General features: G+C 38.9%; 1 protein-coding gene across 2 annotated transcripts; it reads right to left on the bottom strand.

The window, feature by feature from the left end:
* Positions 1-321: 321 nt before the first annotated feature.
* Positions 322-25920, bottom strand: LOC127424510 (protein ENL-like). 2 transcript variants are annotated; one of them, XM_051669808.1, is made up of 12 exons: positions 25823-25920; positions 15693-15873; positions 14589-14671; positions 13064-13207; positions 12811-12936; positions 7034-7645; positions 5400-5490; positions 4525-4636; positions 3642-3741; positions 3078-3155; positions 1772-1843; positions 322-1654 (listed from the first exon to the last, which is right to left on the bottom strand). In XM_051669808.1, the coding sequence occupies exons 1-12, from the start codon at positions 25832-25834 to the stop codon at positions 1526-1528; spliced, it is 1740 nt and encodes a 579-aa protein (XP_051525768.1). In that variant the 5' UTR covers positions 25835-25920; the 3' UTR covers positions 322-1525. The 2 variants fall into 2 exon arrangements, with proteins under 2 accessions (XP_051525768.1, XP_051525769.1); XM_051669809.1 differs by having other exon boundaries at positions 3087-3155.
* Positions 25921-26549: the final 629 nt, after the last annotated feature.

Here is a 26549-nt window from a genome sequence, read left to right as displayed (position 1 = left end):
ACAAAAATTCATATCATATTGCATGTAAATATTGTATAAAACTCTTAAAAATACAGTTTAGACAATTACTTAAGTACAAATCCAAAAGTGCAGAGGTACATAAATAAAAAAATTAACCCCTCAAATAAAAAAAAAAGGGGGGAAAAAAAGAAAAGAAAAAGAGAGAACAGGGTGTGCTCCGTGGGGTTTCTTCAGAGCTGCCACTCAGAGTTTACATGACTCCACCCCCTTTGGCCTCTTACCCCACCCCTTTTATGACAGGCCAACCCAAACCAGTATTCGGTCAAAGTTCGCAAACTAGGAGTTGGGAGTTAAAAGTTCTCACACACACACACACACACACACACACACACACACACACACACACACACACACACACGACAATGAGCCTTTCACCAAAAAACACATCCCTTAATTGAAAATGTGTCAGTATAAAGTAGAAAATTACTAATTTTGCTCAAATTCAGACAAATCCTGTCAGAACCTGCTAAGAGTTTTCAATGAAAAACTCATGCAAACAGACATTTCAAAGCCAAGTATACTCTGCTACACACAAGTATTCAAACACACACACACTCCCAGACTCTCAAAGGGTGAAGTAAAGGGCATGTGGTCTGTAGCTCAGCCCATGGAACCTCTTAAAGCTATTAGCATAAGAATGGACACACACAGGGCATAGAGAGACGAAATTGAGTGAAGCCGAGACTAGAGTCACTCTGAGAGAAATTTCAAGTCAGAAGCACAGTGAATTTACAGACTGCTGTTTCAGGGGCCATTTCCCATTATTTACCTCAGCGACTGAGCATCTCGTCCATCTTTTCTTCTGTCTCTCCCTTTCAAGTCTATGCATAAACCAGATGTGATGACAGAGAACAGACAAACACAGATTTCCAAATACTTCCACAAGATGCACTAGCAATGCACAACATTTAAGAGTTCTAAGGCCCATTTGGCAAACACATAAATGAGAATTTACACATACTGGCATACAAACTGGAATTTCCTGGAAAAAAGCCAGGTATCCAAGCATCTCACATATACTAAAGTTTAAATGAAAGATAATACTGCTGTCATTTCTAAGAGCACAAATGAGATGGCATGATAAAGGCACTAAGACTAGCCCTAGAGGATAAAAAGTGATACATTCATGGCGTGCGGGGCTTTCATTGGGACCATAATCAAAAATACCTAAAAAAAAAAAAAAAAAACTTTGTTAGAAAAATAAAATATAAAATGTTGTGGCTCTCAATGCATCAGTGCGTATGGCTACAGAGAGACGTTTTCCAATTCAGATATGACCCTCAAACAGTTCTGGCCCTGATAAGCAGAGAACTTCCTGACCCACAGAATATTGAAATGGAGAGGAGAGCATTGGAAAGATGGAGAGATGCCCATTTTTGTCTTACTGGGAAGTCTGTAGTGTCAGCCTGCAGTTGCAGATGAGAGACTCCCCATAGCTGCATCTGGCGGTCCAAAATACTGTTCGTGCATCAACAACCCCCCCCGAACCTTGATGGACTTCTTGTCATGTGGCAGTCGCCTCCAGGTAGCTTTGTAGTTTGCGGACAGTTGACTCATCCAAAGAGAAAAGGTCAAAGTCAAAAGTTGTGTTGGTGACATTAAAGTGGCCGGTCTCCTCGATGAGGTTCACAATCTTAAAGTAGGAAGGGACATAAACATGTCAATGTTATTTGTTTAAAAACTCAAGTCAACTTAAGCTCATATTCGGTTTACACACATGCTTGCATACGAACAACCACTCAATACACACCTGTTGCAGAACATTACGCTCCCTTAATGCCATCAGCCTGCGATGAAGATCTACCAACTCTTCAGTGTATGCCTGAAACAAGAGGGAATTATTGAAGATGTCAAAAATGAAAAAGAAAGAGTGATTAGTTTCTATTGCAGCTGTACAGACACAAGCTTGCATCAATGCTAAAACTATTTCATTAAAATTTCCCATATTTACTGATGCAAATACTAGTATTTATGATGTCATGCTTTGCAAGCTGACTGAATGGACCGTAGCTCTGTTCCAAAATCTAGTAAGCTGCCTACCTATACAACATTTTAAGGCATAATAAGTGCACCTGGGGTGGTGGCTGTTCCAAAAAGTAGTATCTAAGATACTTTCTTTTGGCCAATTTCTAAGGCAGCATTGTTTGTATCTGTGGTGGATAAGGCAAATCACAGAACGTATTGTGGAATTTTCTATAAAAAAATAAAATAAAATATAAAAAAAATCATCCAAAATGGAGAACAAGGCAAGATAAATTTGATTATATTTAAAGTTGTTTAAATAGTTCAGTCAAATTAGAAAATGACTATTTAACCTATATTTGTGTTTATTTTTACAATAATAAGAGTATCATGTCAATAACTTAGCAACATGCTAATGTAAAACTCTGTTGGAATCAATTGGGAGTAGATCATCACACCTTTGTGAATATTTTATGTTATATTTGTATGAACTATGTATTTTTTATGTTTATTATAGTATCATGTTGTTAGCTTAGCAACATGCTAACCTCAAAATCAATTGAGAATCAAGTCTTATCATGCGGTGACGATTTTATCCTATACTTGTGTGAACTATGTATTTTTAGGCTTATTAGAGTATCATGTCATAAGCTTATCAACAAGCAAATGTCATATTGCTGGAGTAAATTGAGAGCAGTCACATTGTGTTTTATGACTATTTACCCTATATTTGTGTTCACTGTGATTTTATGCTTATTAGAGTATCATGTCACTAGCTTAGCAACATGCTAACATCAAACTATGGAATCAATTGAGAGCAGTCTCATTGTGTTTTGTGACTTGCGTTATATTTGTGCACTAGGTATTTTTATGCCAATTAGATAATCAGGTTGGCAACATACATCAAAATCAGTTAGAATCATTCAAAAGTCACTTTATGAGGTTCCATTTCAGTTAGCATGCTGCCTTAGAAGGCAGCTATGTAAGCAGAAGATGGCAAGGCAGCTCACAAGGTTTTAGAACAGAGTTTTAATTTCAAGTTGATCAATTAGGAATAAACCTATTGGTGGAAAAAAAAAAAAAAATTGATTTACCCTTCCTACCTTGTCGTATCCCTTCTTCAAGACCTTCTCCTGGCGTAAGCAAAGGTCTGGACTCTTTCTGCCTGACACCTGTGTGACAGACAGACAGACAGACAGAAACAAAGAGGAATGGAACAAGATCAAAGCAAATTACAGAGATGGACTACACAAGAGGTTTAAATAATGAGTAATCAAGAAAACTTATCTATTGCTGGGTTTTTCTAGAAATAGTGGACTAGTGCCTTGAGCATTACTGAAACCAAGCGGCACTCCAAATCCCAGTGATCTGACTGGCAGCGCCCAGTTATGCAGCATTCCACATGCATTTGATCATAAGCTGTGTCACAACCTCATTTCAACAGTGGATGCAGCATAATCCAAGAACTAATGCCAATCATCCATCATCTTCAACATTAATCATTCCAGAGCAGACAGTAGACTGCTACAATCAGTTCTGCTACAATAAGTTTAAAGCAAAACAGACCGTGTGCTGCCAACTAAAGAATTTGTATGAATAATTGGATGACTGTCAAGGTTCAATGAGATACTGCCATGCAGTCATGAGTATCAGTTCACCTTGTTATTGGTCGAGCTGTGTTTTTGTGGCTTAGGGGGAGGGTCTCGACTGGGCCGCTGTGGCCCATCGCTGCAGTCACTCTCGCTGTCTAGGCTCATCCTGTTATGAGAGAGGGCAAAGGTTAATTAAACCTAGTGCAGAAGTTAAAGGAATAGTTCACCCAAAAATGAGAATTCTACAAACAGTGACCACATCTGTCAAGCTCCAAATAAGCACAATTTTGTATTCCAGACATGAACACAGGCTAGACACAAACTTTGGCGAAAGATTATCAGTGACGATTTACATTTCAGTCTCTTCTAACATATAGCTACCATATGGCTTCAAAAGACTTTTGAATATAGCCCAGAAGTCGTATGGACTACTTTTATGATACTTTCATGGTGCTTTTTTGTCCTTTTTGGAGCTTGACAGATGTGGTCACTAGGAACTGTTGTTGTATGGAAAGAGCAGCATAAAGATTCTTCAAAAATCTGTTAAAAAAAAAAAAAAAGCATACAAGTTTGCAACAAAATGAGGGTGAGTACATAATGGAAGATTTTTTTTTATTTTGGGAGAACTAACTCCTTTTAAGTTGATACATACATTGAATTATATCTAAATAATTGCATTTCACATTTATAGAATAAAAATTAACTTGTCAAAAATGTCAGAATGTTACACCTTCAACCTCAAAAAATGTTTTGAGTTTTCTTTTCTAAAGTTTTTTTCAATACAGCTTGAGTGAGACGAATAATAGTGGGAGGCATAAGTCAAGTGTTTACTCTGAGCAAACAAATCCATTCTCCGCCTCCACTAACACTGATTACATGGACTTAAATCATCTGAAAAACCTGCTTAAAAACAAACATTGGCAGCAAAGGAGGACAGAGATAGAATGACCTGGAGTCCCGATGGGGCAGGTTGTTCTTTACAGGCGTCTCTTCGCCTGAGCTGCTATCATCATCATCAGACTCCTCCGACTTGAGGTCTTCGACCATAGAGCGCAGTGGACCTAAAGAACATAGTCCAGAATGAGCATCTACCATCCCTTGCAAAAATACAGTGTTCAGGCAAACCTCTGTCAAACATTGCTGCAAATTCCTGTGGTTCAGCAGGTAGACTGGCACTTGAAATGCCAAGGACATTGGTTTTTATTTCCAGGGAATGCACTGATTAAATGTATCCCGAATTAGATAAAAACACAAGCCAAATGCATAAATGTCAATATACTTTTGCCGCAAATAAAGCGTTTTTGCAAGGGATGTAACTTCATTTTTACTGAGCTGATTTATTGTATTTATTGAGCCATGTTATTTTTTATTAAACTACTGATCCAATGTGTTATTTCATATATTGTATATTTAATTGCACCCTACTGTATTTCACTTAATTGTATCACATTGCATTTGATTTTATTTATATTTTTTTCTGCAAATCTCATGGCAAAGGGGGAAGGAGGAATTTCCATCAGAGTAAAGAATTAGGATTCTCCCCTTTTCATTGCTTGGTACTATTCATGTTTATTTCATATAAACTCCCAAAGTAAGACTAGATTTGCTTTAACTTTCAAATCCATGCTTCAAATAAAAAGTGCTTTGATTTCTACGTTTTGAGTAAGTGCCTCGATCTGACATGTCTTTCACCCTCTCCAAGGTAATCGATCAAAGCAGAACACTGTTAACCTTGAATTAAAGTGTGGTAGAGGAATCTATTTAATGTATGGATCTGACTACTACTTATCAGGACACTCCCTGCAGTAAAAGAACAGGTCCTACCTTGGCCTTGTTTCTGCTGTGGCTCAAAGTCCGAGTCGGAGCTGGACTCTGAGCTGGAGCTGGAATTAGATGGGCTGGAGGGGGCGGACTGCTGTGGAAAGGCATGGAGACAACACAGTTAAAGCCTTTGGTTATAACTGATATCAGATTAAGTTTTTGGTGCTTCAAATCAATAGACTAAACTAGATTCGCATTTCCAAAGGGAAATATCAGTGCATGCAAGGTGGCAGAAACTAGAGTTAAAGTTCAAAGTAAAATGACAGTTTATACCATTGTAAACCCAAATGTAGACGGAGGAGGAAAGGGAGCGAGAGACAGAGATTCTTGCAAAATTGAACAGAAGAAATTTAAACTTCCATACACAGACGTTAAAACAAACTCAATACGCTTGTCCATATGTAAATGCTTTTTCATATCTGATAGGTTCTGACACAGATCAGCTGCATGTCAAAAGATTAACTACTTTTAACTTGTCACTGTGTCTTTAAACGTGGTGCTCAAAAAATAGTGAGGCATGCCATAACGGCACAGAAGTCTGTCTTGCGCATGTTTAAACCAACCATTAAAACACACACAGATGGAACACAAGAACACGCCACGTATGAACGTCACCTTCAGACAGCTTATAAAAATAAAAGACCAATCACAATTGAAAATGTAAAGAGATGCAAGAAAGAAGAACAATCAGAATTCAGTATGCAATTATTAGGGATGTGCAATGGTGGTCGACTAATCAACTAGTTGATTAGTGGGGTTGACTACTAACATTAACATTTTTAGTAATGGTGGTTTTAATGGGAAACACAATTCTTAAATTAATTGAGAGATGCAACTTCCTGAAGAGCATTTTTGCGTGATTAAAGCTTGCTATGTTTAACAGTGAATAACAGTCAGCACAGTAAAACCTTCTGCAAGAAGTTGTGTCTCTTTAATGCTTTAAGTTTAGACGCACCGCTGCTGTTTCTGGTTTAAACTGCTTTTTGTCGTGAACTACATGTAGATGTGTACCCGCAACATTATCTTGCAGTTCTGCGCTTTTGAATCTGCAGCCTCCCAAGTTCTCTGGTTACATTAAAGTACATCATTCTGCATTCAGGATGGGCATTAGCTGTTTTGTGCTACTCTGTATAGGAGCCTTTATTATTTCTTCTCTCATTTTGATAGTTTTGTGCACTAAGATAATATAGTTATTTGGCCTAGTTATTTGTTAAATATCTGTAAGTTATCACGTTGAACTGCTGCACTTAGCGTCCGTATATCCCTCTGAAATGTGTCTGAATGGGGTCACTTGAACATACAGAGCCTAATTATACTTTATTATCCTTTACACAGACAAGTCGTTCGAACAACCGACCAATTAGTTGGTTATGAAAATTGGTAGTATAACACATCCCTAATATTGATGCAATTGCTGTTGGTTAGATTTTAGTGAAGTTAGTATATTTCATAAAAAACAAAAATTGATTGCACATCTAGTGCTAATTAAAACAAAATTTGAATGAAGTCTACACTTTAAGTGGTTTGGGGTGAACTGCTTACAGAAATTTGTAAAGAATTATACAAATTAGTAGTAGGCATTTTAATATAACACTCACCTTGCAAGCACTATAATAGCATTAGCACATAAGTCTAACCTCAGACTTGGTCGAGGCCTCATCCTCTGAGTTGGAGTCATCGGATTCTGCAGGCTTCTTGGACTCTTTGACCTCTTGTGCCTCTGACTTGCCTTTGGCCCAGCGGCCCTTCTCTTTAGAGGCTTTCTTATCCACATTACCCGAGGAGGTCGTGGAGGAGGACGCGGTCCGGGGGGAGGTGCCAGTCAACCCCCCACTGCTGGAGCCTTTTGACCCCTCAGAACCCTTCTTTGGTTTCTTGACACTAGGTTTAGGTGACTCGGCATTGGAAGGTCGTTTACTGGGGGCTTTTCCATCGCTGGCTCCCCCTCCACCACCTCCCGTCCCCCCTCCTTTAGGAGACATGCCCTCCATTTTGGATTCCTTCAGCGTGAGTTTGGGCTCCTTGAAAGCAACTTTAGGCTGGACTTTGTTCTCGTCTTTCACTTTAATCTCTGGTTTCTTGGATGAGGAGGATGAGGAAGGGTCACGACCACCTTTGCTGCTGCTATTATCCCGGTCTACGTCCCCCTTGGAAGAGCCCTTACTCTCAGAGTCTTTCCTCGGCCGCTCTCGATGCTCCTTTGCCATTTTGTGGGATTTGGACACTTTGCTTCCCTCTTTACTGGGTTCCTCCAGAAAAAAAAAGAAAAGAAAAAGTGTTTGTTTTAAATCTTATTCATAACTGTCTTAAATTCTACTTTCACACAGCGAACAACTAAAAACAAACTTGGGTTACACTAAATCTATATGTACACAAACCCATAAAGATAGCCAAAACCTAAAAAGATTGCACACGTACATCTCCAAGATGTCTTTTTAAGAGCTTTGGTATCAAAACAACCCTAATATGAATATGGTAATAATTCGGAACCATGGCATACAGTATGTATATTTATCAAAGTGCAATGGTATTACCATCTCACACCATCACTGTACCATGGTACCGCCAAAGGGTAGTCACAACCCAATATCAAATACAACCAAATAACATCCTGAGGATCCCATAGAAGGATAAAGCACATAGTTTGACACCTGCTTTAATAAAATAAATCACAAAAAGCCATTACAGCATGTCTTAACTGCAAGCATTTCAACCAATCGTGACCTTCACACAAAGGTCACCTGCTGTATTAATGAGGCTGTAAGATTAGGACTGTTAAGGATAATGGGGAGGCTGGAACACGTCAAACTCTGGATGATCACAGTAAATCATCAGCCAGCTACTGGCCCTCTTTAGTGCACTAATGAAAGACACCGCAGATTGACCCAGACAAAGCCGTCAGTGCTCAGATATAATAAATACAGTGAAGGTCATTTGGCAGAGATATGACAGATGTCCTCTATAATCACTTAATTATTACTGAAACAATCTAATTCACTGCTGTTAAGTAAACAAAAAAAAAGAGAATAGAAGAGTCTCTGAACCCTTAAAATGTTGACAGGTATTAGTATTTTACACATTGTAAAGCGGAGGAGAAAACCCTTCCCATTTTTTCCAATCAAACTCTGTTTAACTTCCACTTATCTTCAAAAATGATGAACAAAACTATGCAAGATCTAAGACAATATGACCCTGACTACATTAAATACAGGTTCACTTGAATCAAGGCTAAACATGGTTTGTGTACTGACCACAATTTGTTTTATGCAGTGAAATATGTTGTAGATAGCATGAAACATTTAAAAACCAAATTCTATTTTTCTATTCAATCTGTCATTTTAATGATTTTGCATATTGTTGGACCAACACAGTTCATGGTAATATTAATAAATGTTATACTTTATTTTAGGCCAATTTTGTTCACTTCTGTAATGTAGTTACGATTCTGTACGATAATTACGTTTATAAATTAATGATTATGAATATTTTTATACAGTGTTAGATCACTCCATGATGGCAAATGTAAAATCTGGGTCCTTAAAGGAATCACCCAAAAATGAAAATTCTCTCATCATTTACTGACCTTAAGGCTATCCCAGATGAGAGGGGTTTGACTTTCTTCTGCAGAACACAAAGACTTTTTGGAATATTTCAGCTCTGTAGGTCCATACAATGCAAGTGAATGGTGACCAAAACTTTGAATCTCCAAAAAGAAAAAAAAAAAAAGAAAAGCACATAAAGACAGCATAAAAGTAATCCATAAGACTCCAGTGGTTAAATACATGTATTCAGAAACAATATGATAGGTGTGGGTGAGTAACAGATCAATAATATATTCCTTTTTTTTTTTTTACAATATATCTCAACTTTCCCTTCAAAATTATTCTTCTTTAGTTTTTTGGCACTTCATATTCTTGGTGCATATTGCCACTTACTGGTCAGGGCTGGTCAGAGGTTGAGATTTATAGTAAAAGGACTTGAATATTAATCGGTTTCTCACCCACACTTATCATATCACTTCTGAAGATATGAATTTAACCACTGGAGTCTTATGGATTAATTTTATGCTACATTTATGTGCTTGTTAGAGCTTCAAATTTTTGGTCACCATTCACTTGCATTGTATGGACCCACAGAGCTGAGATATTTAAAAAAAAAAATCTTTGTGTTCTGCAGAAGGAAGAAAGTCATACACATCTGGGATGGCATGAGGGTTAGAAAATGATGAGAGATTCAGCATTTTTTGGTGAACTTCTCGACTGTTGTAAAGTATTCAAAAAAGATATTTAAAAAACTTCAAGTCAACAGCACACCATTGTGATAATGGCTTATACTGATAAAACATGTTGGAGAGAGCAAATACAGTACTATAGACCAGGAGTTTTCATAGTGTGGGACGCGCCTCCCCAGGGGGGCGCTACAGCATGTCAGGGGAGGTACGGAGAGTGGTAAAAATTGTGTATATATTATATATATATATGTATGTATGTATGTGTATGTATGTGTGTGTGTATATATATATAGTGTATGTATGTATGTATGTATGTATATATATATATATATATATATATATATATATATACACATAACATATGTACACAGTTGTGCTCAAAAGTTTGCAAACCCTGGCACAAATTGTGAAATTTTGGCATTGATATTGAAAATATGACTGATCATGTTTTTATTTAAGGATAGTGATCATATGAAGCCATTTATCATCACATAGCTGTTTGGCTCCTTTCTAAATCATAATGGTAACAGAAATCACCCAAATGGCCCTGATCAAAAGTTTACATACACTGGAATGTTTGGCCTTGTTACAGACACACAAGGTGACACACACAGGTTTAAAATGGCAATTAAAGTTTAATTTCCCACACCTGTGGCGTTTTAAATTGCAATTATTGTCTGTGTATAAACAGTCAATGAGTTTGTTAGCTCTCACGTGGATGCACCAAGCAGGCTAGATACTGAGCCATGGGGAGCAGAAAAGAACTATAAAAAGACCTGTGTAACAAGGTAATGGAACTTTACAAAGATGGAAAAGGATATAAAAAGATATCCAAAGCCTTGAAAATGCCAGTCAGTACTGTTCAATCACTTAAGAATCGGAAAATTCAGGGATCTCTTGATACCAAGCCAAGGTCAGGTTGACCAAGAAAGATTTCAGCCACAACTGCCAGAAGAATTGTTCGGGATACAAAGAAAAACACACAGGTAACATCAGGAGAAATACAGGCTGCTCTGGAAAAAGACGGTGTGGTTGTTTCAAGGAGCACAATACGACAATACTTGAACAAAAATTTGCTGCATGGTCGAGTTGACAGAAAGAAGCCTTTACTGCACCAATGCCACAAAAAAGCCTGGTTACAATATGCCCGACAACACCTTGACACGCCTCACAGCTTCTGGCACACTGTAATTTGGAGTGACGAGACCAAAATAGAGCTTTATGGTCACAACCATAAGCGCTATGTTTGGAGAGGGGTCAACAAGGCCTATAGTGAAAAGAATACCATCCCCACTGTGAAGCATGGTGGTGGCTCACTGATGTTTTGGGGGTGTGTGAGCTCTAAAGGCATGGGGAATCTTGTGAAAATTGATGGCAAGATGAATGCAGCATGTTATCAGAAAATACTGGCAGACAATTTGCATTCTTCTGCACGAAAGCTGCGATGGGACGCTCCTGGACTTTCCAGCACGACAATGACCCTAAGCCAAGTTGACCCTCCAGTGGTTACAGCAGAAAAAGGTGAAGGTTCTGGAGTGGCCATCACAGTCTCCTGACCGTAATATCGTCGAGCCACTCTGGGGAGATCTCAAACATGCGGTTCATCCAAGACGACCAAAGACTTTGCATGACCTGGAGGCATTTTGCCAACACAAATGGGCAGCTATACCACCTGCAAGAATTTGGGGCCTCATAGACAACTATTACAAAAGACTGCATGCTGTCATTGATGCTAAAGGGGGCAATACACAGTATTAAGAACTAAGGGTATGCAGACTTTTGAACAGGGGTCATTTCATTTTTTTCATTGTTGCCATGTTTTGTTTTATGATTGTGTCATTCTGTTATAACCTACAGCTGAATATGAATCCCATAAGAAATAAATGTGTTTTACCTGCTCACTCATGTTTTCTTTAAAAATGGTATATTACCAATTCTCCAAGGGTATGCAAACTGTATGTGTGTGGGTGTACTGAGTTTAACTATTATATTATATTTAAAACATTATTTAAACAGTTCTGAATATAATAGGCAATTTAAAAAAAAATAAAAAAACTATCAAGAATCTTTGTGAAGATTCTCTGATATTTGTCAAGCCTGCCAATAAAGCAGATGTGACGTATTTGTGTGCAATTACAATGGAGTGGTTTCTGAGACCACCAAATTAGAATCCTTCCATTTCAGGGGTCAAGCCCAAAAGACAATGTTACAATGAGCAGTATTTAAGTTTAGGATTTACATGGACAGGATCAGTTGATGCACCACGACCTTTATGTGTCGTTTGTCAGGAGATTTTAGCTAATGACAGCATGCGACCTGCTAAACTCTGCAGACACCTTGACACCAAGCATGCTGAGGTAGTGGGAAAACTTCAAGCCTTTCAAGGTCAGAAAAAAGTTTGAGAATTTATCAAATTAAATGTAAAGGCCACTGCAGCTTCATATCACGTTGCGCTGCATATTTCCAAGGCTGGCAAAGCACATAACATCGGAGAGACATTGATTCTGCCAGCAGCCAAAGATAAAGGTTCCTTGATGGTAGAAGAGACAGCGGCTTCTAAGCTTGATTCTATTCCACTCTCTATCAACACAGTGGGTCAGCACGTCTCTGACATGGCACAGGATATGAAGGAACAACTGTTAGACAGCATCAGGCACAGCCCATTTTTTGCACTCCAGATCGACGAATCCACTGATTTGGCCAGCTGCGCACAGCTGTTAATATATGTGAGGTACGTGAAAAACATGGACATTCAAGAAGAGTTTCTATTCAGTAGTCTTTTGCACACACACACACCTCTGTTACAGATCTTCAGACTGAGATGGACTGTTATTGGAATTTCAAATTGTTCTTTTTTTTTTTTTCTTTTTTTGCTCAGAACTAGCATTGTTTTGTAGCATTTTTTCTCCACCATTGTAAAAATGATATAATATAAAAAGTTTAAAATAAAAAAGTTCTATATTCAATGTCATAGTTCAGTTAATAACTTTTCTTGTTAAGCAATAAATGATAAAAATGATTAAATAATGTCAAACAACTGTCTGACAATTTGTTCAGATGTGTTTGTGTGGGTGTTTGGGTGGGGGATGCCATCCTGTCGTTGTGTCACAAGGGAGGCCCACTGTCTTTTACTACAAAAGCTCCTGCTATAGACAATTCTTCTTGTAGTTTTTCCCCCCATACCTTTGATCCTTGTGAGGTCTTGCTTTTCTTAGGGTCAGAAAAGGCAGAGAGCGGGATGGTTGGAAGCATGGGGTAATCTGGGCTGGGTCTCGGGACCACCTCTGCCCCCTCTGGGACCACCATGACCTGATATACAGACAGAACGAGGGATTACAGCATAACATCCAATGGAATTATAGAGCCAACACTTCCTAAACATAAAAACTGTAATCCAAACTTTAGATCATTTCCCATGGTGCAGTGCACTACTCACCCCTCCAGCCTTGACCAGCTTGCGACGGAAATCACGGGTGGGGTTATTGAAGGTGAGTTTCTCACAGCGCAGGTGATTTACAGGTGGGTTGCCCTCCAGGTTGAGGAAGAGGTCATAATTGAAGCACACCTTCTTTGGCTCTTCCTGTATAAATGCAGTCATTCTGTGATTCCATTTATTCTACTCATACCAGTTTACAACTCAAGACAAGCATCAAATCATTAAAGGAAAATAAAGGAGCAAGAACTGAGATTTTAATCTGACAGATAATATTTCACAGTCCAAAAATAAAGAATCACAAGGCACAAATTCATTCAATATTCAAAGGTAACTCCAGAAATGATCTATAACAAGTTAAAGGAATAGTTCACCCAAAAATGAAAATACTCTCATTTACTCACTCTCATGCCATCCCATATGTGTGACTTACTTTCTTCTGCAGAATACAAACAAAGATTTTTAGAAGAATATCTCAGCTCTGTTGGTCCATACAATGCAAGTGAATGGTGGCCAACATTTTGAAGCGCCAAAAAGCACATAAAAGCATCATAAAAGTAATCCATACAACTCTAGTGGTTAAATCCATATCTTCAGAAGTGATCTAATCATTGTGGGTGAGAACAGACCAAAATGTAACTCCTTTTTCACTGTATATCTTGCCATTGCAGTCTCTAGGCAACATCATGATTTCATACTCGATTCCTAGTCCTTGATGCATGCACAGACCACTAAATGGCACTATAGGAAGTGTAATCAAGCTTGAAATCATGACTACTGATGTCAAAATTTATAGTAAATAAAGGAGTTATATTTTGGTCTGTTCTCATCCAAAATCAATTGGATTGCTTCAAAAGACATGGATTGAACCACTGGAGTCATATGGATTACTTTTAGGCTGCCTTTATGTGCCTTTTGGAACTTCAAAGTTTTGGTCACCATTCACTTGCATTGTATGGACCTACAGAGCCGAGATACTTCTAAAAATATTCGTCTGTGTTCTGCAGAAGAAAGAAAGTAATATACATCTGGTATGGCATAAGGGTGAGTAAATGATGAGAGAATTTTCATTTTTGGGTGAAATATCCCTTTATAAATGAGCACACAAAACAAACACTCCCTTGCTCTATTTTTATCTTTTCCCCTCAGCATGCTGAAATCGTAATGTTTGGGATGTTTTTCCAAATCAGATCACTCTTACGTTTATATATCACAGGCTTGTGAGTCAGCGGGTGGGCTAGAAAACATTAGTGTAGCTGGTTTTGTATTATACCACCCAGTGTAAATCTCATCATAAGGCAAATCCTTCTGTGTGCACTTACTGCACTATAGTGCCTGCTTAATCAAGGGGACATTTACAAATGACAAGTTGGAAATAGAAACCATAAGCTTAGCTGGTATTCGCATTACTCAGACAGAGAGAAATCTGTATGTTAATGAAAATGGGTAAAAACAGAAATAACTACAGAATAGAAGACAACAGCAAGATATGACATGACAGATACAGGGAGAGATTCAAAGATCTCACCTTGTTTTTGAAGTAGACCTCTATGGGCATCAGAAAGCCAGCATAACCTGACTCCTCAACCTTGTATGGGGGCTCCTTACACACTGTGATTAAATGAAAGAATGAATTATTTCAGTGAGAATTGCTACATCAATGTAGAATAGGCCATAGGACAATGCTCAATATATTACTAGATATTTATGTGTTCACTGCTCCAAAATGGCTAAAAAGGTTAAGAAAGAGGAACCACCGCTTTGACCAAACAGCCATTGTTGCCAAGCAGACAATGTATTTAGTCTCAATGTAGACTCAATACATATCAACAATGTATTTAATTTGAAGTTAAATATTATTGACATCTAGTTAAAATAATCAATGCATTTAAAATTTTCAGACTGTTTATCACTAAATAAATACAAAGAATGATATTTAATCATTTATATACAGCAACATAATGCATAATAATTTCAATGCAGCAAAAAAAAAAAAAAAAAAGAATATACAGTATACAGAAATATTTTGCAAACAGCAATATTATCCTACATATATTTTTAAGCATGTACAATGCTAGGTGGTGATTTGTGTTAACATTTTTGATTGATGCCACAAACGTATCGTTGAACCACAATTACGCATCGTATGGAAACTGTATGAAACTGATTTGCAGAAAATTCTATCTGCACTTTTGCTACTGATGTTTAAATCAGAGATGCTATTAAAATATTTGGGCACAAAACTAGTCTCCTGGCACAGTCTTACAGTTTAAAACGTAATGGCCAAATGAACAGCATATTAAAAATCACAGCATTACTCACTACGATAGTTATTTTTTTTATCAGCAACTAAATAAAATTGAACATTTCGTTAATCTACTTCCAGCTCCATTTGCTACCCCATAAATATTATCACACAAAGAAATGTGAATATAAACTGCAAACTCTTCATGTAAGACCAGACCTGTTAATCAATGACCAAAACATGAGACACCTGGAATGAAGTTTTGATGTGTTTGGTTGCCCTAAATGTTTAGAATGAGAAGTATACTGATCCACATGTGTTATATTTCCTGTGGATCTCACACAAAGTGTTTATGCAATGGATCATTAATAAAGTTGTGAAATGTACCCCTCTTGGGTTTAGGAAAGCTCTCGTGCAGCCGGAAGACAACTTTATCCACAAAGTGTTGAATGTCACTGTTCTCGGGGCCCCGCACAAACACCATCCAGTCATGAGTGAAGCCTTCCGATGTCACCTTCTTCCTCAGCTGGGCCCTGTGACCCAGCTCAAGCTTTACCTGAACCGTGCACTGCAAACACAGAAAAAGGGATAAACAAGGCTTAATAAACTGTAAAATCAGCCCATTAAAAGTTCTGTACTGCACTTTCAAAGCTTCTAAATGAAGTCAAATTCACAGTTAAAAGTTTTGTATAGTTCACACAAAAATTGCAATTCTGTCATCCTTTACTCACGTCTTTGTAAACCTGTATATTCACGCTGCGTTTTTTCCATACAATATATATATATTAACATTAGTCAACATTTAAATTAGAAGCCTATTTTGTGTGCTTTCCAACTCACTGTCAGTTGGCCTTCCGTTTGATGTAGTCTGGCGTAATAGCTTTGAGACCACAAGGGGGTGATATAACATTTACTGTAAATAATACTGAAGGACACATCAATGCGGTGCAGTTTGCAGTCCAAAGTTGTGAATCTAGTCACCATACACACAAAAGTTATGAACATCTTAAAGAACAAAGGTTTATGAACATCTTAAAGAATGATAGTGACATTGATGAGTTTGCAGGTTAGTGTACGAAACTGGTGTAATTGCGCAAATTGAACGATAAGAAATGGTGACATTTATTATGCAGTTCCTCTGAATGAAGCCTAGAATAGGTTTTATTCAAGCTGTCAAACCACAAAAAGACAAACTTGAAAATGAAAATACACTGGTGTAGGCTTTATGAAAGATACATATACACAATATATCATCCAGTGATAGCTAGAGTAAATAATGATTTACATCGAATTCAATTGAAAACAATGCGGGTTGCCCTCCGTGGCGCTGCAGAACTTTAGGCAGCCTCCAGAGTTGTAGCTGGGTGGCATGAGTACCTTCATAGAAAATATTTATTTAGAATTTTAGAACATGCCATGTTGTCTGCCAGACACTTCCGTTGTGTGACCCCTTTAAATTACTGTGATGAGGAGGAGGGCCGGGCCGTGAGGACACACGGCCGGCCCTGGATAGAGCTAATCAGCTGGGAGGGGGATAAAGATGAGCCAGAAGTGGCAGTTCGAGGGAGAGATCCACGCACAATTATGCTCTGCATAGCTGCCACATGATTGGCTGATCAAGAGAAGAAATAATCATGGTGTCTGTGTGTCTTAAAGCAAAGCCAAGTTATGTTGCAAGGCATTACTTGTAATAATTAGATTCTTATTGAATTTTACTGTTTGTATTCGGTTCTTGTTGAACTCATCCAAACCAACAGACAAGGATCTGCTTTTATTGGTGTAAAGAAAATGCGAAGCGAACTCAGAAGCTGATCAGACCACTATGTGTGCGTTAAATCTCTGACCCCGGCAGAACGCATTTTATAAAAAGCTATTTTTCAGAGAGGTCACGTGACGCCATGCAAGGGGCAGACGTGTGAGCGACGAGCTCTGCGCACTTTGCTAAATTTTTAATTATTCTCATGTTATAATCTGGTGAATTTTAATACACCCAGTTACACATTTGCTCTTTGATGCAAAACATGGCAAAGAAGTCAAAATCCTCGGGCTCTGGAGACATTAAAAGACACTTACGTGTTCAGGATGAAAGCCCCAACAGGCCTACAGACCAAGGACTCGATTTGGATGGCGCGGCGGGAGAGGAGATCCAGCATCAGTTGTCCAATGTGTCGGTGATGTTGACGAAGATTCTTGCTGACTTGGAGGATCTCGCTGTAATACGTCGATCGATTACGGCGATGGAAATAAAATTCTATGAGCTAGTTACAAGAGTGACTATGTTGAGAGACGAATCGATTGTCTGGAATCTTCGGAGAGGGAATTAACCGCTAATCCGCCCGCGACCAAAGTCTATTTGGAACATCTCCTTGAAAAGCTTGAAGATCCTGAGAATAGAAGCCACAGGAATAATGTTCGAATTGTTGGAATTCCTGAGCATGAGGAGGGCAGAGATATGGTGCAATTCCTAGACAAGTTTTTCCCGAGTCTGCTCGACATAACAGGCCACAAGCTGGAAATCGAGCGAGCTCACAGAGTCCCAGCTCACAGATTTGCTGAGGGAGATAGGCCCCGATCGATTCTGGCTAGATTTCTGAGATCATCCGATAAAGATTTTGTGTTGCGCCAGGCGAGGAGCAAAGGGAAGCTTTCTTGGAAGAACCATAATATTTTCTTGTTCCCGGACATTGCGAGTTCGACAAGAGAGAAACGCGATCGGTTCAAGGAATGTAAGAAACTCTTTCATCGACAAAAGATTACTTTTGCTCTGATGTTTCCGGCCAAACTGAGAATAGAAACGAAGGACAGTCACAAAGTATTTACATGTCCCAATCAGGCAAAGTCTTTTATTGAATCACTGGGTGAGTAAACCATTGGGTGTTTCTCATGTGAGTGGGTCGACTCGCTGTACTTACTCGAGGAAGCTGGGCGACATTTTTTTTTTTTTTTTGCGTTGGCGCCGCCGTGCGGCTGGAGCTTGTTTTGTGAATAACACTTTTCCTTAAAGAAACTTTTGCATTGACGAAAGATTACTTTTGCATTGAAGTTCCCGGCCAGTTTGAGAGTGGACACTACGGATGACCGCAAAATATCTACATGCTCACACAAAGGATGTCTTTTATAAAGTTGACGGATTGAGTAAATCATGGTATATACTTTTATGCGGCCTCCAAGTGAATTGACTCGACCATCCGGGGAACCGGGATGCCGGTTTTGTTCTTTTTGTATTGGTTCCGCCTAACGGCTGGAGCTTGTTCTATTGAATCACACTCCTTTGGAACAGCTGTGGCTTAATCTGTTCGTTCTTCGTGCTTATTTCTCCTGCTGGCTGTAGTTTGTTTTGTTGAGTATTTTTACGAGACAATGGAATGATTACATCATCCGTTGAATTCATAACAGCCAGCTCACTGAACATATCTGAACGTTTTATATCAGCTGGAATTTGTTTTGGAGAAGATCACATCTTTGAGACAGTTCTGTGAATGAATCTACACATTCTTTGTGTTCATTCTTCCTATTGGCTGGGTTTATTTTACAAAGTATTTTCTGTTATGTAATTTTGCCTCACAAATTTGTGAGTTTTAATTTTTAAGTTTAGAGGGATTGTCGCTGGTTGGCGCTTTCGTGAGCGGGGTTCAGGGTGATCAGGGCTTTTTTATAGATCTTGAAGGGATGCTGCAAACCGCTGGCACCCCTCATGATATAATATTGGGAGGAGACTTTAATCTTTTGATGGACTCAGTCCTTGATCACAGTGAAGCAAAAGTGTGTAAACCCCCTAGAGCAACACTTACGCTTCACAGGACGTGTAAAAATCTTGGTCTTACGGATATTTGGAGACTTCTGAACTCATCTGGTAGGGACTATACATTTTTTTCCTCAGTCCATAAGATTTATTCTAGAACAGATTTTTTTTTTATTATATCCAAATCCCTCATTTCGTCTGTTGTTGATTGATCAATTGGAAATATCTTAGTCTCAGATCATGCCCTGGTGAGTTTAGAGGTGTTGCCATATACTGAGAAAAAGAAATCATATAGTTGGCGCCTTAATGTGTCCCTTTTGCAAAATCCTGATTTCCAACAAATGTTAAAGATTGAAATCAATGTTTATATGGAGACCAACTAGTCTTCAGTATCCTCTGTGGGCATGGCTTGGGAGGCATTTAAGGCGGTTCTTAGGGGTCGGATCATACAGTATGCCTCATCAAAAAATCCAAAGCATGAGAACTGGTGGAGTTGGAAGGAAATATTAAAAGTGCAGAGGAAGAGCTGAAGCGCCTTATGTCAGCTGATGGCCTCAGAGAATTGACCCGATTGAAATATAGATAGAATACTATTTTGTCGCGAAAAGTGGAGTTTTGGTTATACAGGCCAAGACAGTCATACTTTGAGTCGGGGGACAAAGCAGGGAAGCTTTTGGCTAGATATATAAAGCAGAGAGAGTCTCTTTCTATCATTCCCTCCTTGAAATCTGCTGGTGGTGAAATTTTTACCTCAGCCATTGATATTAATAATGCTTTTATAGAGTTCTATTTAGATCTTTATAGCACCACGTCTTCGTCTACTGATGAAGATATTAGAAACTTTGTGGAACCATTATATCTTCCTAAACTGACGATTGAGCTAAAAAACTCTCGATTCTGAGATAACCTTGGAGGAGCTTGACGAGGTAATTAAGTCCCTACCTACAGGCAAGGCTCCGGGGCCAGATGGTTTTGCCGCAGAATTTTTTAGATCCTATGCTACAGAACTGACTCCACTTTTGTTAGGAGTTTATACTGAATCATTAAAGAACGGAAAGCTTCCTCCAACCATGACACAAGCCCAGATCAGTCCGATTCTTAAAAAGGGCAAAGATCCAAGCGAGTGTAAAAGTTACCATCCAATCTCCCTGATCCAACTAGATAAAATTTTTGCTAACCGATTAAGTAAGTTTATGACATCTCTTATATTTATAGATCAGGTGGGGTTTATTCGGGGCCGTAGCTCTTCTGATAACATCAGGCGTCTCATCAATATTATGTGGTCAGTGGCGAATGATCAGACTCCGGTCGCTGCCATCTCACTTGACGCCAAAAAGGCGTTTGATATGGTAGAATGGGATTATCTTTTTAAGATTTTGGAAATGTATGGGTTCAAGAGTACATTTATTGGTTGGATTAAGTTACTTTATAGACACCCTGTAGCAGCGGTACAAACAAATGGATTAATTTCAGATTATTTTACTCTGGATAGGGGCACTCGGCAGGGCTGCCCTCTTTCCCCTTTATTGTTCTGTCTTGCCCTGGAATCATAAGCAGCCACGATAAGAAAGGAAGATGATTTTCCAAGAGTGGTGGCGGGAGGTGTGGCACATAAGCTTCTGCTTTACGCAGATTATATTTTATTATTTGTCTCTGAACCTACTAGATCTATGCCTTGCCTCCACAGAATTATTAATTCATTTTCCAAGTTCTCAGGATACAAAGTTAATTGGTCTAAATCCGAAGCTTTGGCTCTGACAGCGTACTGTCCAGTAACGGCTTTCCAGCCGGGTGCCTTCCAATGGCCCATACAGGGCATTAAGTATTTGGGGATTTTATTCCCAGCAAATCTGATTTATTTAGTTAGTCAATTTTGACCCTTTAATAAAAAGGTTTGAGCGATGTGGGCAGGTGGGCTTCATTACATTTATCGATGATTGGGAAGGTTAATGTTATTAAAATGAATTGTATTCCAAAATTTAACTACCTGCTACAATCTCTCCCTGTAGATGTCCCCCTCTCTTATTTCACGCAATTCGATAGCATAGCGAAGTCCTTCATTTGGAATGGTAAACGTCCCAGATTGCATTTTAATAAGTTACATAGGCCGATTGACAAAGGAGGGCTAGGCCTACCCAAGATTTGGCTCATTGGTCACTTCCACCTGAGAGAGCCCCTCCCTGGTTTGTTATTGAACAGGCAGTTCTTGCCCCTATTTTGCCATTACAAAGCATCTCTATCAAACTAATCGGAAAAGTTACACCCTGTTATTTCGCATTTACACTCGGTATGGACTAAAGTGTTCAGATTGTTTAAATTGGACACTTATTAAATGTTGCCTCGAGCATAAGGCAGAACCCAAGATTATGTATTGGCAAGTCCCCTTTCTGCTGGTGACCTATATGAAAGTGGAGTGTTGAGATCGTTTGAAAACTTGGTCCAACATTTTGGGGTCTCCAGACCTCAATTTTATAGGCATTTACAATTGCAGCACCTGCTTTGTACTATATTTGGGAGTAGCACACACCCCCCTAAGGAGGCAGATGCTTTGGGAGAGGTGATTGCAGCTTTTGGAAAAGGTCATGAGGCCTCAGTGTACTACTCCCTGTTAATTCAGAGTATGGGGGATGGAGCTTTAGCTTCTATTAGGAAATTATGGGAGAAAGATTTGAATTTGGTATTGGAGGATGGAGTGTGGACTAAGATTCTGAAAAATGTCAAGTCTGCATCTAGAGATGCAAGGGTTCGCCTTATGCAATTTAAGATGTTACAAAGATTTTATTGGACCCCCTCTAGATTATATAGGCTTGGTCTTAAAGACACACCCACCTGCTGGTGATGCCAATCAGATGTTGGAGACACAACCCATGTTTTTTGGGGATGCGTTAAGATCCAAGATTTTTGTTTAAAGATTCAGAATTATTTGCATGACATTCTGGGCACTCAAATTTTACTTTGCCCCAGACTTTGCATTTTGGGCAATGGGGAAGTTATAAATTCGGGCGAAAAATATATAAAAAAATTGGGTTCTGACTGGCGATGATCGGTAGACAAATTATTTTGAGGGGATGGAAGTCAGACGGAGCGCCACCATTTCCGGAATGGTGTGCGGAGATGGGGAGGATGGCGGCTTATGAGAAGATGATAGATGGAAGGTTGGGGCTGGAGGACATATTTTTCAGGAAGTGGGGTAGATATTTGGCAGTTTTGGAGGACTCTAGGGGAAGTGATGAGGAGGGAGATGTTTAGTTTAACTATGTATGCTTATATTTTATCTCTTTTTTATTTTTTATTATTATTTATTTATTTATTTTATTGTTTGTGTGTGTAATATTTTATGTGACCAAAGGGGTGTTCTTTGAGATAGGGTGGAGTTGGTGTTTGGGGAGGGATGTTAATGAGTGTTAAAAGTTAAATGTTGATTCGGTGTGTATATGTTGTTTTTCTCTGTTGTGTTTTTTCTTTGAATCAATAAAAAAATGTTAGAAGAAGCAGCTATTTTTCACCACTTGTTTTTTTGTTTTTTTAATAATAACATCTGAAATAATAAAAATGTGATGGCCTTTATGTAGAGTTTTTATATGTGCATTACCCTCATAGAGTCAATCTTGGTTTCTAAGTAAGCTCCGGTAAGAGCAAATGTTATTTTGAAACGTTCTTGGTAAGGTTTGAAAATAAATCAAAATATAAATTTCACGTACGTGTCATCCGTTTTATTTCTAACATGCATTTTAATTTACAAGTAATCGAGAACTTGTTTTTTGTGTGTTAAAGTACTTGACTACAAAATCACTCGAAAACGCCCATCCCTAATGAAAAAGGCATCGATGTTGACAGCCCAAGTACCATTTTCACAAGTCGCCAGTGGCTATTATTAGACCTTATTCATGCTAGCGCCATCTTTGATTTTTAAATGGGAATGACAATGAGGCTGTGAGGGATAGACTTACAGTCTCTTCAATGGGCTGTACTGCAGATTAAAGTGTTTTTGGATTGTTCCGCTGACAAAACATTGATAAAATATCTGTCAAAGAACATTCAGTATACAAAGAACTCCAGACAACATGAGTTGTGGAAAATGATATGTGATCTAGGACCTTTAAACATCTTTATACCATTCGTGCCATTGAAGAGACTGTAAGTCTATCCCTCACAGCCTCGTTGTCATTCCCATTAAAAATCAAAGATGGCGCTAGCATGAATAAGGTCTATATGTTGCTTAAGGTGTCGTTTCTGAGCTACCAAAGGCTGGTAACATACCGAAGCCAAAATTTGGTATGGATCCAACTCTACATCCTTGCTTTTGAGGGAGATTCTGTTTTAATTAAGTACATTTATAAAGCTGAAAACGCTGTACAAATGCAGTAATCAAAAAAAGTGTCTGAAAAAAATGGGGGCTTCAAGGCACCTTTTTAAAAATGCAACAAAATTAAGTAACAATGCATTTCATACAACTGTATATCAATACGCATGCTCAAATTAATCATCTATAGCATTGGCTGATTCTACCAAATGGGCAGAAAAGGCCATCAAGGGAATTCCTTGGAAAGCAGCCAGGAACACTGCCCAGAGACTCCACATAGGGTGGAGATAGGCCAGACCGGGTCCAGGTGCCCAAGTTCCAGAGATGCTCAGCTGCTGTTGACTCTGGACCCCTTCTTACACTGAACTAGTGGAGATTTAAGAACCAGAATAGAAAACAAGATTGAGAAATAAAGATTGTGAGAAAAGAGTGAATACAATGCTAAGAAGAATGAAATGGGCAGGAAGAGGTGTAGAAAGATCTTAGTGGCTGCTATCATTGGACGACACTCCCGTTCTCTGAAGCCAAAACCTGCTGTGCCCCAAAACCGCCAGGCATCAGAATAACCCTTAAGAATCCATCTCTCATTCACTCAGCCACAAGCCCCAGCCATGTCATGTACAGACAGACAGACAGACAAAGGCTGGTTCTCTAATCACTAAACTACACAGTCTGTTCTTTTTAGGCCTTGCCATTTGTTATTGTGACAGCAACAACCGTGATTACCTTGCCTTGAAGTAACGATTACAAAAACGTTCTACATGAAAGCTCACCATGTTCAAATATGAAGACGACATGGAACAGACTGGAGACGTACACAAAAAGAGATCCAACACATGACCACACTAATCCTTATGGAGGGGGGGTTTGAGATCAAAAAGGAGTAGATTAAACACAGGAGGACAGACAAACACTATACTCTTGATCGAACACAAGACAGGAGAATGCAGGCCTCACAAATCCTCAGCATAGATAGACTCGCCCGCATTGCTGTTTAAAACTCAAAACAGACACAAAAGTGGGAGGCTGGATTCCTCGTAGGTCACTGCTGTACAGATTATCAGTCAAGCACAGTCAAAATACAAGCAATTCATGTGTAAGCCAACAAGAGTGCAACAAAACAAGTCTCGGAAGAGGTCCAAATGTGGTTTTCATTGATCCAGTTTGGAAATAGTTAGGAATTAATCAAATCATCTATAATTATCTTTAATCTACAATATTATAAATAAAATAATTATATTATTTGAGTAGCAAAGGGACAAAATAAATGCTTATAACCTGCTTTTTTCATAATCTAAATGTCATTATCAAATGAACGGGCATTTTCCTAGCACAAACATTTGATTTATATTCATGGCTCATTTAATTGCAGGAAGTAGTCAAAAGCAGATCTACACAGCTAGTAAGGAGGAAAGCAATACAACTGGACTGATAATAAAATCAATAGCTGGACAAACAGATCATTAATATTAAGCATGCTCAGAAATGCAATGTGATGATTGAGACACCTTTGTTGGATACGACTGAATTGTAAATTATAAATAGTTTCCCCCAAAACACCAGTTACTACAGTTGTTGATACTACATTGTGGATACATGGTATTAGACACCACTGTAACAAAAAACAAAACAAAAAAAAGTCAGAAAGATTTTGAAAGCTTCCTGTATAAATTTATTATGATTTACAGTAGTAACAATAATTGTAGCAACCAAGGTATTTGGGTGGAAACTGTGATTAAATTACAAAATGGGTCACGTGTCAACAAACAACATTATTTATAAAGGAAATTACTTAGCAGCAGCGAAACAAATTAAGTTAGTGCAAACCAAAAATATGAAGGAGAGCACATAATGATCAACCTGCAATAAAAGGCAGCATGGTCATGCAAACATATTCATCCACAGCACATGATCACTGCTACTGCACTACACGTTTAAGCATATCATAAATCATATAGCATAAAGAGGCAATTCATTTACTTTGGAAGGAGACAGATTTCCGCTTCCAGGAACCCCCCCCACCCTAAAACCTGTGCAATGCCCTCAACCTTCACTGTGCATGCTGTCAGGACAGCAAGCATAATGCATGGAAATGCATGTTCCTAATTTCCTCTAATAAAGCCGCAGACTGTACTGACTAACGTGCCAGGGAAGCACGGGACAAAACACACTCCCCTTTGTGTTTCTCATGGAGCACGCACGACTTGACAATTGCAAAAGCTAGCAAAAGCATTGAGCCATTTAAGCTGAGCTGATGTCCCCAAATACCGACGTAGCTTTAATATGCGTGGCCAGCCCGAGTCAGATAGCTGAGAGGAGGGGAGGGAGGGGGAAGGGGGTTATATGGGTCCGATCCGCTGCTTTCACGAGCCCCAAGTGTCCACATTTACTTACAATGGTGGATTTCTCCATGCGCGCGCATACAAAAGTAGATTTCACTCCATGCAACAGCAAAAGCGATTAACACTCTACCTGATTCTCCATAGTTCACCGGCCTGACGACGGTCCTGTTTATTTACAGAAGGCTTTTGAGCGGCTGCTCCCGACTCCTCATTGTGTGTCAATTGCAGCCCAAAACCGGAAACTAGACAATTTCCCTCCCCTCTCCGGACCTCTGGCATGCACCCCAATCAGAAAGCGCGTGTGTCCAATGAGGAGCCGCCGTGGATGCACTTTACACTACCTAGCCAATTGCGAAGCGCGGTGGGCGGAACTTTCCACAGGCTGCCTGTACCGGTGGTAGGTAATTATTAGAGATTAGCCGAAGCGAAGATGTGTTTGCTGTCTAGTTGCGCTACACAGCGTGCTGGTATTATTTTCCTGGATGCTTTTCAAGTACATATTTCAAAACAAAGCATGTTACACACTGCTGAGTTGTGATTGGTTGGTTTAAGACATGCCTCTGTTCTGTGTTTAATAAGGGGATTACAATAAATAATTAATGGCGGGGAATTTCACTTGCCATTATGAGAGACTCATGTAATATCTTAATGGAAAAAAACAAATAAATTAATTTAACCTCAAATTAGTAGAATTAGTGAAAAAAAAACAAGGTCAAATTTATGTTAACAAAATGTTTATGGTAGTGTAGCAGTGATATTAAGGTATCATTTACAGAAAAGGTGCCTAAGTAGCCATAGTTTCCTGCAAAAGAGCATATATACTACAATTATACACACACACACACACAAAGATGTGT

This window comes from Myxocyprinus asiaticus, chromosome 33 (genome assembly GCF_019703515.2).
Source record: "Myxocyprinus asiaticus isolate MX2 ecotype Aquarium Trade chromosome 33, UBuf_Myxa_2, whole genome shotgun sequence".
Lineage (NCBI taxonomy): Eukaryota > Metazoa > Chordata > Actinopteri > Cypriniformes > Catostomidae > Myxocyprinus > Myxocyprinus asiaticus.
Note: the sequence above shows the minus strand (reverse complement) of the source record. Positions and strands in the feature narration are given on the sequence as shown.

Excerpts from the sequence above, each read along its gene's own strand:
- LOC127424510 (XM_051669808.1), bottom strand. Across the intron at positions 14,672-15,692 it reads CTTTCCTAAACCCAAGAGGG|TGTGTAAGGAGCCCCCATAC; the intron begins GTACATTTCACA and ends ATTTAATCACAG. Across the intron at positions 1,844-3,077 it reads GATACGACAAGGTAGGAAGG|GCATACACTGAAGAGTTGGT; the intron begins GTAAATCAATTT and ends CTCTTGTTTCAG.